The 13,636-nt window shown below is 29.8% G+C and overlaps 2 protein-coding genes across 2 annotated transcripts; one reads left to right on the top strand and one right to left on the bottom strand.

The window, feature by feature from the left end:
- The first annotated feature begins 32 nt into the window (after positions 1 to 32).
- On the top strand, positions 33 to 2,814 carry LOC113847970 (beta-fructofuranosidase, insoluble isoenzyme CWINV6-like). Its single transcript, XM_027477311.1, has 7 exons — positions 33 to 195; positions 375 to 383; positions 610 to 1,478; positions 1,824 to 1,982; positions 2,073 to 2,311; positions 2,430 to 2,520; positions 2,611 to 2,814. The coding sequence occupies exons 1-7, from the start codon at positions 33 to 35 to the stop codon at positions 2,812 to 2,814; spliced, it is 1,734 nt and encodes a 577-aa protein (XP_027333112.1).
- Positions 2,815 to 9,020: 6,206 nt separating this feature from the next.
- On the bottom strand, positions 9,021 to 9,526 carry LOC113848099 (glutaredoxin-C6-like). Its single transcript, XM_027477484.1, has one exon. It carries the CDS (start codon positions 9,479 to 9,481, stop codon positions 9,065 to 9,067), a length of 417 nt encoding a protein of 138 aa, XP_027333285.1. The 5' UTR covers positions 9,482 to 9,526; the 3' UTR covers positions 9,021 to 9,064.
- Between the last annotated feature and the right edge of the window lie 4,110 nt (positions 9,527 to 13,636).

Genomic DNA, 13,636 nt, shown 5'->3' with positions numbered 1-13,636 from the left:
TGTACCTTCTCCTTCATACTTTCAATTTCAGCATGAAGATAATTGCACAGGTACTATTACTTGTGATATTGTCTTTTCTGCTATACTGCGGAAATGGAATTGAAACATCTACACATAGCATCAAGTACAAAGTACCTGAAAAACAACCTCACCGAACTTCTTATCACTTTCAGCCCCAACAAAATTGGATGAACGGTATTATCCCCACCAAGCTTTGTGAATCTAATTTTAGCACCAAATTATGCTTTATAGTCCTACTAGTTTATCTGTTATATTACTTTTTATTCTAAATCATTTATTAATATAATCCTTTTCTTAACCGTTTGACATGTTTTTGTTGACAAAAATTGGACATTGATGTCTTCATTATGCAGATCCAAATGGTAAGCCCATGAATTTATTTGCTATCAGTTATTTATTTACCTCTCCAGCACATCATCTATTATAACTATCCATCATAGAAAATAAAAATTTCATGTTCTTTTCTGTTCCATTTTAAACTTGATCAAATTGTTTCTTTGAGAAATTAAGCATTCATTCTTCGATAAAGTGACTAAACTATAAAAGATGACTACAGTTAAGAATGTTGATTTCATTTTCATCTCTCAGGACCTATGTTCTACAAAGGTGTTTACCACCTTTTCTACCAACATAATCCTGAAGCAGCAACTTTTGGTGATAGGATTGTTTGGGGTCACTCTATATCCTATGATCTCATCAATTGGATTCATCTGAATAATACTATTGAACCAAGTGAACCATTTGACATTAATAGCTGCTGGTCAGGCTCTGCCACTGTGATCCCAGGTGAAGAAGAACAACCTGTGATTTTGTACACTGGGATTGATGATAAAAAACATCAAGTTCAGAACTTAGCTATACCAAAGAATCTATCAGACCCCTTCTTAAGGGAATGGACCAAGCACCCTCAGAACCCTGTGATGACTCCACCTAGTGGAGTTGAAGTGGATAATTTCAGAGACCCTTCAACTGCTTGGCAAGGAAAAGATGGAAAATGGAGGGTAGTCGTTGGTGCTCAAAATGGTGATGAAGGAAAGACCATTCTCTACCAAAGTGAGGATTTTGTTAATTGGAAAGTGGATCCTAATCCTTTTTATGCATCGGATAATACTGGAGTTTGTGAGTGTCCAGATTTCTTTCCTGTGTACATAAATGGCAGCACAATTGGAGTGGATACATCTGTGCAAAATCCTAGTGTTAGACATGTCTTGAAAATAAGCTATCTAAGCAAACATCATGATTATTATTTTCTTGGTAAATATGTCTCTGATGAGGAAAACTTTATTCCTGATGTCAGATTTACAGGAACTAGTTTGGACTTAAGGTATGACTATGGTAAATTTTATGCTTCCAAGTCATTTTTTGATTATGACAAAAACAGGAGGATATTGTGGGGATGGGTGAACGAATCTGACACCACACAAAATGACTTTGAGAAAGGATGGGCTGGTCTACAGGTATTTAGTTATTTAAGCTGCATGGTTATACTTAATGGGCATTTAGAGGAGCTTATGAAAATGGCTTATGACTTTCATGATTCTTTTTAACTTACTCTAATAAATTTCTTGGTATAATTTATCACAATAAACTCTTTTTAGCTTATGGAAATAAGTTTTAAGATTAAAGTTATGCCATAAGCCCTCGTGTATTAAGAGTTCATTGAATAAATGTTTAATTAAGCTGTTTACTTTAGTCTATATTCATATGAATCATATAAGGTCTAGTTTTTTAAGAGGTGATCGATGTGCAATTGTATTATGTATAATAATGATTATGATAGATCCTTTTGTTTGGCAATGTAGTCAATTCCAAGGCAAGTTTGGCTTGATAAAAGTGGGAAGCGATTGGTGCAATGGCCAATTGAAGAGGTAGGAGAACTACGTGGCAAGCAAGTCAGCATAACAGGAGAAAAACTCATCAGTGGATCAACTCTTGAAGTCTCAGGTATCACAACATCACAGGTGAGTAAAATGATTCTACATTTTCATTGATAAATTTTCCAAACAAGTACAACATCAATGATAAGGATTTTTAAATTTGAACTTTCAAAGGCCGATGTAGAAGTGTTGTTTGAGCTACCTGAACTAGAAAGTGCAGAGTTTTTAGATCCCAATGGAGTTGATCCCCAACTACTATGTAGCCAAGAATATGCATCAAGAAGTGGCATAATAGGACCATTTGGTTTGTTAGCTTTAGCTTCAAAGGATCTCAAAGAGCATACTTCAATCTTCTTCAGAATATATAGAGCTCCCAATAGATACATATGCCTCATGTGCAGTGACCAAAGCAGGTTGCTTTTGACATTCTCCAAACTGAACTTCTTGTGCATATATTTTTCTTTTCCTTTATATTGAACCACCCCATGTAGGTTGTGATTGAGACTTGGATTTTTTTCTACAACTTTGCAGGTCCTCATTGAGGCAAGACCTTGACAAAACCACATACGGAACAATCTTTGACATAGATCCCAATCTCAAAAGCATTTCACTTAGAAGTTTGGTATGTTTCTTTATTCCCAATGATAAGTGTTCTTTTCCTTGTTTCATCATGTATGTACTTGATAGTTTGATATATATTCTTATTATGCAGATTGACCACTCCATTATTGAGAGTTTTGGGGATGAAGGGCGAGCTTGCATCACAAGTAGAGTGTATCCATCATTGGCTATAGACAAAGATGCCCATCTTTATGCATTTAACTATGGAAGACAGGGTGTGCTTATCTCAAAACTGAATGCATGGAGCATGAAGCAAGCAGATATTGGTTATGAGGGAAATACATGCTATGCTTAAGAAGGATTAGGAGATTTACATAGCATTTATTTTGGAATTGTTGTATGTGAGTCTTGTCTTTTGTTTTTCCTTCTTTATCGGTATCTCCATGATTTTTGTATACGGGAAATAAACATGCTGTCTATTTAATCAAAGAATGAATTGTAATGTGTCACAGTATGGTCCTGCCAAGTTTATGATTATCATTTTTTATACAAGCCTAGATAAGATCTTGGAAATTCGACTGTCTTAAAAATGCAGAACTTAACACTAACTGTCTTATGCCAATAGAATCAAATTTATCAAAGAATGCATGACCCTAATTGCGATCTGCTGGAAAAAAACAACATTATAAGTTAGTACTTAACTCAAAAATAAATGAAATGCCATCACAAAATCAGAAAAACGGTAAGAAAATTCAAATTAATTCAAATTTATTTCTAACTTTTAACAATTCAGCTATTGATTGCTAATTATCTCATGGTTACAAATCAAAATGATTGCATAAAAATTACATGTCTTATAACTTCTAGAAAATGTATAAATATGACTAAGAAAATTTAAAAATAGTATCTGAAAAATCAACCCAAAAAAATCCTACAAAAATTCAAACAAAAATAAAAAATTTAGACCTATAATTAATTATTAATATAAGTTAATATATATTTTTATCTTTATAATTAGGCCTTATAATGCTTGGTTTAATTTTTCTGTCTTTGCTTTATTCATTGGAGCCCCAATTCTTTGTAAAGTGTCTAATCTCTGTCAATTTTCCCAAGTTAAAAGAGAGTTTGGGTAATGATGGAATGTGGGAGTGAGCAGATTAGTTTCTTCAAATGAAGTAATACATAAAACCCTGCTCCTAGAAGATTATGTGAAAATTTCCAAACAATTTTCTATCATGGTAGAAGAAATTTGAGATATTTTTGGATGTCCAGAAAATGATAGAATATGTGATTATGTTGTTAATTTAGCTTATTTGGAAGACATAATAACTTTTTTTACTAGATCTCTAAGATAATTTTTAAGAAATAAGTAATTATTTTAAAATTAATTTTTACCAAATATGTGCTAAGTGTGACAGTACATGGGCCTCTTAACAAGGTGCCTAAAGCATTGATTGTTTTTAAATTTTAGTTTAATATATCAATTCTTCATGTTGTTATGTTTATCTTGCATTATAAACGATGCTTGACATGTACGGGCCACTGTTAATGCAGAGGTGTTTACAGGTCTTCTCAGAACTTGTTAAGAGCTTGAAGCCTTTATGTGATGATGATAATAATAATAATAATAATATTGTTATTTTCTCTGATTTATCTACCAATTTCATTGGACAATATTTGTTCACACTTTAATTTATACTTGTTAATACTAATAAAATAAAATCATTGTGAAGGCACAAGAGAATACATGGGTCTATCCTTGCTTTTGCTTCCATCACTTTCTCTTTTCATGTCCTATTTATCTTTTCTAAGGTTTACGAAATGGGTTTAACTCGACCAATCAACCCTTACAATCCATGCTAACATGCATAACTCACCTCACTTAACAAGGTTATTCAAATTAGTCGGAACAGATTGAACTTGCTTGTTTTCTTTTCCCTATTTTTATAACTTAAAAGTATAAAAAATATGTAATATTTATTATTGTTTTATGAATTTGATTTTCAACATTTTTTATTTTTCAGTTTAATTAGAACTTTTTAAAAAAAAAATAATTGATATAAGTTAATCCCCCAAAACAAGATACTGGTCTACCAGAAAGACATATATCATGTATGTGCCAATTCGAAGGCATCATTTATTAGATAGAATAATTTTAAATTTTCTTGCACATTTTCCTCTAAATCATATGGTATTTATTAAATGAAAAATATTAATTATTATGTTATAAAAAAATAATTTTACTTTTAATAATTAATGTGTGTTTGGTAAAAGAAAATAAATCAGTGAGATATTAATCATTATAATAAAGAAAAATATAAAAAAATTATGTAATATTTTTTATAAAATTTAAAATACCAGTTATTTTATAAATTTGGATACGAAATTCTAAATGAAAAAAAAAAGAGCTTTGAATGATGAATGAGAGGTTCTTATCGAAGGATAAAATACTATTTGATATTTAAAAGATTTAACTAAATCAAATTCTTTATATTTTTTTTTTCTTCAAGTTATCTAATCGATAGCCTATGCATATTTTTTAAAGACGGGTGTCAACTTAATATTCTAAAAATATTAGTTAAGAATACGAATTTTTTAAGAAATCAAATTATTAGGATATATAATATTATTTTTATAACTACGTACATAAATTATTAAATAAATCAAACATTCATGTGTATGTCATCTTATAGTTAATATTTATTTATATTTTAAATTAAAATATAATATAAAAATTAATTAATTGGTAAATTATCGTTTGATTGTTAAAATTTTATAAATATTATCAACATAATAAAAATATTTAATTTATACATACATTTAAAACATTTTTTTAAGATACATTGTTGGCATGTAATATGAAATTTGATTCTCTTAAACCATGTTTGGTGTTTAAGTCTTATGAATCAAGAAGATATATATTGTGGAAATTTTTTCTCTTAATAATATTAATTCAAATAGATTTAAATTAATCAAAATTTAATGTAATATTTAGATACCAAAACAATTTTATCGTGTCATTGAATAAGGAAAGATATTGGTTCATGCTTCATTAGGATTAAAATAGAGTAGAATTGAAGTTAAATTGATATTAATAAAATATTTTTTAATATTATATAATATTTTGAATATAAAATTAATAAAAATTTAATTAATATGAATTGATCATGTTACCAGTTAGGTGAGACGAAAGTATATATATTAAATTGTTAAATAATAGCAGATATCATGAATAAGTCTTTATTAAATTAAAATATTTTTTTAAAATTAGTTTTTAAAAATGATTGATTCAAACCATTTTTTTATCCAATTTTTTACTGATTAATTTTCAGTATTAACAATTTTTTTGAATTTTCCAGATCATTGATATAATTACTTTTCTTTCACAAACCGATTAGTTGAGTCCAATTTAAATAAGAATTTTGTCAACTAAGCTCTTTAGAGTTAGGTTTAAGTACTTATAAATAAAAAGCTTTTATTAAAAATACATATTTATTATATTAAAATTGTAATAAATGTATCTCTTTTTCAATAAAATTTTACTATTATTTTAACATTTTTCTTGAAATAATTATGCATGAAAAGGTCTTTGATTAAAAAAAGAGTTTTTGTTCTTTGAAGTTTGGTTGATATTTTAACATTGAAGAGGCAATGAGAGATGAAAACCTAGAGGTAGCTGAAGCATTAAGGAACTTGTGATTTTGATGTGGGAAACTGGCTCTTTCACTTAAGGTGCCTAAAGTGTTTATTTACGCATAAACAATCTTAAAACGAGATGTGGTATTGTGGTTTGTTGTCCATTCTTTTGTGCGGAAAGAGGGATCATTTGGAGATTCTTCTCACGTTAGGCTAAAAGATTCTAAAATGGGACCCCCCAATGTTGTAAATCAATGCCATGGGCATGCATGCCAGGTCTGATTTTGCATTAAAGAAAGCCTTAAATTTTGGACAATGAAACACCCACTAACGCACTAACCCTTTTCCCTTCCATTGTGGCCTTGGTTGCAAATGCAGTGGTTCATCTCTTTGATGTCGTCACATTGCCGTCTTTTCCCAACCTAAAGGAAAATTAATTGGGTCCCACTATCTGGCAAAGTGGAGTTTGAGTTACGACTCTTCCTCATCCCCTTAATTATCACCTCTTAGCCTTCCCTATTTCCCCTAAGTGGGAAAATATCCTTCCACACTTTTCTTCTTCTATATTTTTGCCACCCTCTTTCTTAGTAATACACCAATGCAAATGCAACACTGTGTTTATGCTATTCATGTTGGCACTGATGTCTTTTTAACTAATAAATTACCTTCAACAACTTTTGTTAGTTTTTTTCAGTAAGAAAGATACTCGTGTGTAATTAACAAATACGTAAAAAGCACTAATACAATGCTTTGATTAAGAAATTACTCCATGATATGAGAGCATTGCATGTCCAAAGTTCAGTATATTTTTAAATTAAAATAAAAAAGATTATGTGTCATTTTGTGTATGATCGAGATTACAGACAGGCAGCAGTTAGGACCATACAATAATTTTTCGCTATGACTATACTTCAGCTTCTAAGATGCTTTGGCTATCAAAAAATTCAGCACTAAAGTGCTTTTTGTTTGTAGTACTGTGTAAACAGGGGGAAAGCAATGGCACTGCAACATAGTGCTAACCTTTTTTATTTTGTTTCTATTAGAGGGTAATATTGAAAGTTGATTATTTGATTCTTGGCTGATGCTGATGGGGGTCATGTGGTTGATACTTTAAACTATTGAATTGAGACCGAAGCTGAGGTGAGGTTTATGGGTATGTAGTCATGCATGTCATCACGCACCACCCATCAAAGTTGTCTCTTGGCTTGATGACAGTAATTTAAGCTTTGTCCTTGCACCCTGTTTTAGCTTTGAATCTATCTGGGCTTTTTACCTTTTGTGAATTCTAGATTCAATAATTATTATTATAATATTTGAAACAGTGCCCCACGCGAATATATTGCATATTATTTTTTTAATTTCCATTAACAAATCCAAGGAAACGATATTTTTTTATAATGGGTGATGGTTATACCACCTTGGCATATAAAATTATGGTTTTAGTAAAAGTAAAAAAAAGTCACCATCTATCATTTTAGAGAAAAAGGAAAAGCAATTTATACCTATCTAGTCAAGCAAAGAAAGGAGAATAAGAAGCAAGAGCTGGGGTTGCAATTCCATCTCCTTTTATGCAAATGATTCTTCTAGCTTGACAAGAACATCACAATGCATGAACTAATGAACTGTGCTTCGAGGGGTTATGTTAATCCCTTTTTAGAGGACAGTGTTTCACAGCCACGGTGATTAGATTCTGCAGATGTTTAGTTGTTTACGAAAGTGCCAAGGGTAGATGATTAAAAAAGTTAAATAAATTACAACAAAAAAAAGAGCCGTGTTAGAGTTGAACTATATTAGTTTTGCAATAATTGGAGGTGTGTGCGTCTCTCTCTCTATATATATACACACATTATTAAATTATAGCTTTCATGGCCTTCTTCACTCATCATCTTTTCCAAAGTAGTACTTTGAGAACACCCTTCCTTCCTTAACGGCTAAACCCCCACAGGGGACAAGTCAAGAGCAAAAATCAATAAATAAATAAAAACTCTTTTGGACGGCCATGATTGTCCCTATCATTGATAGTGGATGGTGAAGCAATTGTCAGAACCAGTCAAAACAAGCCATAACCCACCACACCCCATTCCCCTAAAGGTTGGTTGAATGAAGTAAATTGGAAGTTCGAACTCTCATTATCTCCTTCAGACGAAATAATACAAGTAATTGCCCCTTCAATGTTATAATTATTCTTTATCAAAAATGTAAAAAAATAAAAATAATTATCAACCTAGTCGAATGTAATTAACAATTTATAATGAAATATATAGATTATATAAGCTTATGAACTGGCAAAAGTGAGAAAGCTACTAGCCCCTGATTGAATAATAATTGAGAAACGGCACCCCGCACCCTCACGCTTGGGTAGAAGAACATTGAACAGAGCCAAACCCTTGTCACTCTCACCCTTACTCATCACAGATGCTCTCTCCCACCCAACACGTGTCCCTTCACCCCAAACCATTCTCGCAGATTGATTCCAACACCTCTTCTCCCATTTGACCACTCACTCCATACCCAGATAAAAACGATGGCAACAAATTTTTTTATTATTTATTTTTATATTTTACAATATTTTCATTTTAATCTTTACATTTTTTTAATAAATTATACACTCTAAATGTGACAATATTTTTTATTAATTACGTGATCACTTTTAAAAAATCAAAGATTTAGGCTTAAGTTCACATTAAATTTTTCGAGAGGAGGAGTGGTGTCTCATTTTAATGAAGTTGCTAAATTTTAAGAGTAGTAGCGGAGGATTTACTTATTTCATTAAAAGAAAATTAAATAAGTAACACGAAAGTGTAAAGAATTAAAAAAAATGGATTGAGATTGAAATTGAGATTTCATTTCATAAAAAGGATACAAAATTATACAATTAGTTATATATATATATATATTATATTTATGATAATATATATATGTGGGTATTTGATTTGATTTGATGAAGAAGGGGGTGACAGTTGATTGATTCATACCCAGAGAGCACCGACTTGGACGAGTTTGGGGACGAGGTGGCCGCTGACGTGGAGGGCGACGAGGGATTCGAGGCCGCCGATGAAGGAGCCGCCGATGAAGACGGCGGGAGTGGGGTTGCGGAGGGCGTCGGAGATCTCGTGATCTTCCAATTCGATGACGGTGGGGTTGACTCCAATGGTGGCGAGGAGCTTCTTCATGACGTGGCACATGCAGCAAGAGGAGCGCGTGAAGATTATGACAGGGTGCTCCGATATGAGACGCTGGATTCGTGCCTCTGCGGATTCGTCAACGTCGATGGACAAGGATGAGGAAGAGGAGGAGGAAGATGAGTTGGTGGTGGTGGTGGTGGTGGTGGTGGTGGACAGGTCGAGGTGAACGACGTCGTTTGAGCAGTGGCGTAGGCCTTGCATCGTGAGAGTTAGTGAAGGGGAACAGGGCAAGGCAAGTTGTTGAGTTGAGAATGAAATGAAATGAGAGGTGTTGGTTCTCAAGTTTTCATTTATAATAAATCCAAAGATTGGACCAAAATAAATCAATACAAGAGAACTTCCTTTGTGCTTGCTTACATCACTAAACTATCAAGCTACATTTTTTTAACATATGCTTAAAGATACACTTCAAAATTTTATAAAATAATATTATGTAATATAATTAATGTATTGTATTTTTTATTTTTAATAAAATTGTGTTATATATTAAATTTATTGTGTATAATCACACAATATTAAAAATATATTTTTCTTTCTTTCTTTCGCTCTGTTCACCTCAGCTATTCTCTTCTCTTACTCACTCTGCCACACTGCTGCCCCACACGCACCCTAATAATATCACTTATATCTCCCCACTTTTTCTAAAGGAAAGTATTCATCTGAGTTTTAAAGTTCAGTTTAAAAATTAAAAGTTAATAATAATCAAATTTTATTAAAATAATTATTATATATTAAAATAGTAAATTTTGTAATATATTCTTATTTTTATTACAATTATTTTTTTTGTTTGTGTAGAAATACATGATAATATTTTTATAAAAAATTATTAAATATTATAAAATATAATATGTTAATAATATTAAATATTATTATTTCTTATTGTATAATGCATTTAGCATACCTAAAAAAATTATTAGAGAAATTATTTTATATTCTTGTAAAAAATTAGCTTTCTATACGATATTTAAAAATAATATATATTTTTCTAAAAAATTATAAAAATATAAAGTTTAAAAATTGCTAATGACGATATTTTAGTTTTATATTTTCATAATTCTCTCTAAAATTTTATAAAAACAAAATGATTATAAAACATAATTATGAAAATATAAAAATTATTTAATAAACATGTTTTAAAATAAAAATGATTATGCTAGTATTCAAGATGGTAAAAATATTTAGAATAAAATTTAAAATTTTTTTAAAATGTATAATTGTCAGATTTTAAGTTATAGCCAAACAATTAAATATGTTTTCAAGTTATTTTGTAGTTGTAAACTTTTGTAACAGTTAGTTTTATCAAATATTTTAATTTAATTACTTTTTAACTAACGCATCTGCTAATTTTGTCAAATATATTTTGTATGAAAAAATATAAAAGAAAATATATAAAATTATTGTTAAGGTGAGTAGAAAACCATCTGAGGATCACTTTTAGGGGACCCCTCCAATAAAGCTACTAAGGTGAGTAATGCCATAAAAAGGGGGGAAAATAATATTGTATTTATGCAGAAAGTATCAACAGTTCACCATGTCAATCATATTTTCTAGTCTTTTTCCTTGGAAATTTGTGGGTTGTCTTTTTATTTGGAGTTTAGATTACCAACTACATAATATTTTATTAATTAGTATCTTTACAATATTAATTAAAAAGTTAATATTCTTAATTATGCATTACAAACTAATATTTGTCGTGATCATGTTGAAAACAAATGGAAATATATACGAGGAATACAACTAGTAGAAAGACACATTGGAATCAGCTTTCTATTTTATGTATTGAAATACTATATATCGACTTCTAATTGGTCTAAAACAACTGCATAGCTTCCACACTATAAAGAGACATATCACACTCATCTTCACAGTTAAACTGCATGTGACAGAACATCAACTTGTGCTGATCTTGAACACACATATTCGCATTCTCGGTGCTACTTTTTTCAAAGATATATTTTAATTATTTTTCTTAAATGATTGGGAGAAAAAGAGAAAGTCACGAGTTGGGGAGGTGCGTGGAGCGTACAATAAGGGGGTTGGGGAGAGGGGAAATTTGGCGGTGGAAATAGCGTGGAGCAGTCACATGGGTGCGAACGACGGTGACGTCAGATTGACTTGGACGTGGAACGGTAAGATTGAACGGTGACGTAACCAAAAGTAAAAGGCCATCGTGTGTAGTAAAATGGACTGTGCTGACGTGGATGACAGAGAGAAGGGTTGTGGGCCCATTTTGGTGACATAACCATGGGAGAGGGTTATACTTTACTCGTCATCGTGACGTTCCGCATCTGACACGTGGCGGGATCTTTTACTTTCCTCCGGGTAGGGAGGTGCACCAAGGGGTTTGGGGCTCCCATGAAGGGGTGAGAAGCCAATCAGATGATGCCACGTGGTAGTCTTTTCTCTCTTGTGGGGTGTGGTCCCCACCATCATGAATCTCAGATGGCGAAGCTGCACCGTTGATGGTGCTAAACAAGTAAATGTGGTGTCTGCCATATGCTCAGTGATGACTTCCCGTTGCGTCATTCTTTTCATGGGCCCCTCCTACCTTTTCGCCATATATTTTAAATAAAGCTAAAGTATGAAACCCTTTTTTTAACTATGTATTTAAAAAAAAATATTATAATATTTAGTAATATTATTCAATTATATTTTCTGATTGAGTTTATTTTTTATTTTAAATCTTATATTCTTAATTTTATCATTATTATCTATGTGACTCTATAAAAAATAGATGTCATAAAAGTTAATTCGTAACATCTTTTAAATTAGCCATATTGCATAATAATTTAATAATAATTAAATATTAAATATGATATAGTTTAAATAAATATTTAATTTTTGCAATATATAGTAAAAAAAAAATGCTTAAACGCATGTTAAGAAACTAATATAAATAAAGAAAAGGCTTTTGTTTTAGACGTCAGATTTCACCTTCACCTTTTTGCTACCAACCCATGCCTGCCTATTTTTTAACTTAACTGCAATGTTATATATATGATTTTAATATTTTTTATTTAATTATTATTATTATTTTTTTAAATAATTAACTTATTTTAAAAAAATAATCAATAATTTAATAACAGATATTACTAACTTATAGAAATCAATAAAAAAATTCTTCTTATTAAATCATTTATAAATATAAATAATTAAAATTATAAAAACTAATAAAATGACAGATAAATTAAAATATAAAAAAAATATATTAAAATCACATGATATTACTGAATTTAATATATTCATAACATTAAATACTATAACTTTTAATAAAAATTAAGTATTATTTATTTTCTTATCATATGTCATGTACTGTAATATTTTTTATTTATATTTCTATATCAGTTATTCATCCATTCTCCATTTTCAAAGCAATTTCTCCACATGAGAATGATATAATAATTGAAGATTTTGTTAGAAATAGGTAGGAGCAATCTGCTACTTTCTAATTGTCAGATGATTGAAATTAAGCATTAGAATATTGATTTGCACGGTACGTGTGATGAGTGTTTAGTTAATTCCACGTTTGGATTTTTGTTATCATGTTTTCAAACTCACTTTTAATTAGGAGAAAAAGTTTTCAAGGAAAATATTTTACTTTATACTCAAATTCAGTCAAAATTAATTTTACAAATTAAAAATAATTCAAAATCAATTATGGGACGAATTAATTAATTATGAGATTAGTAAAAAAATTTCCTTTTCGGATAATTAGAATTCATTCTATGTGTAAAGATTTATCAAATTCAAAAAATCCTAATATGACTGTACTTCAAAAATTATTTTATTTAAAAATCGCTAATAATACATTTTTTTTTTCATTTTTTAAAAGTATTTTTTAATGCTTGATGCATCTCTTAAAAAGTTAAAATATTTGTAATTTAAACTGATTACTTCTATGTTTTGTTTTTCTAAGAAACGAGGTTCAAAGACCCAAACTGATCACTTCTGTTTTAACTTTTAAAATATTAATTAATTATATAAAATGTATTGTTAGCATTTTTATTTTATTTTATCTTTTTTTAAAATTAAACGAAGTGGACACTGGATTTAACTAGTAATTTTTGTTTACATTGCACTAGTATTATTAAACTAAAACACATATTTAATTACAAAAATTAAAAATATATTATATTTGTTTAAAATTTTTAAAATGAAATTTAAAAATATAAATGTCATATAGGAAAAGTTCTGTGATGTGATAAAATAAATAAATCTTATGAAATAATTATTTAAGATAATTTAATTAAAAATAAAATATAATTTAATAGATAAGGTGGATAAGGTATATTTTTGTACGAATTACAACACCAAAAGCATGCATGAAGTCCGAAGTGAAAAAATAGTGAGATATTG

The sequence above is a fragment of the Abrus precatorius genome, unplaced genomic scaffold (assembly GCF_003935025.1).
Source record: "Abrus precatorius isolate BTA unplaced genomic scaffold, Abrus_2018 Scaffold8, whole genome shotgun sequence".
NCBI lineage: Eukaryota > Viridiplantae > Streptophyta > Magnoliopsida > Fabales > Fabaceae > Abrus > Abrus precatorius.
Note: the sequence above shows the minus strand (reverse complement) of the source record. Positions and strands in the feature narration are given on the sequence as shown.

Excerpts from the sequence above, each read along its gene's own strand:
- LOC113847970 (XM_027477311.1), top strand. The coding sequence starts at position 33 with ATGAAGATAATTGCACAGGTACTATTACTTGTGATATTGTCTTTTCTG. Across the intron at positions 1,479-1,823 it reads AAGGATGGGCTGGTCTACAG|TCAATTCCAAGGCAAGTTTG; the intron begins GTATTTAGTTAT and ends TTGGCAATGTAG. Across the intron at positions 1,983-2,072 it reads CAGGTATCACAACATCACAG|GCCGATGTAGAAGTGTTGTT; the intron begins GTGAGTAAAATG and ends GAACTTTCAAAG.
- LOC113848099 (XM_027477484.1), bottom strand. The coding sequence starts at position 9,481 with ATGCAAGGCCTACGCCACTGCTCAAACGACGTCGTTCACCTCGACCTG.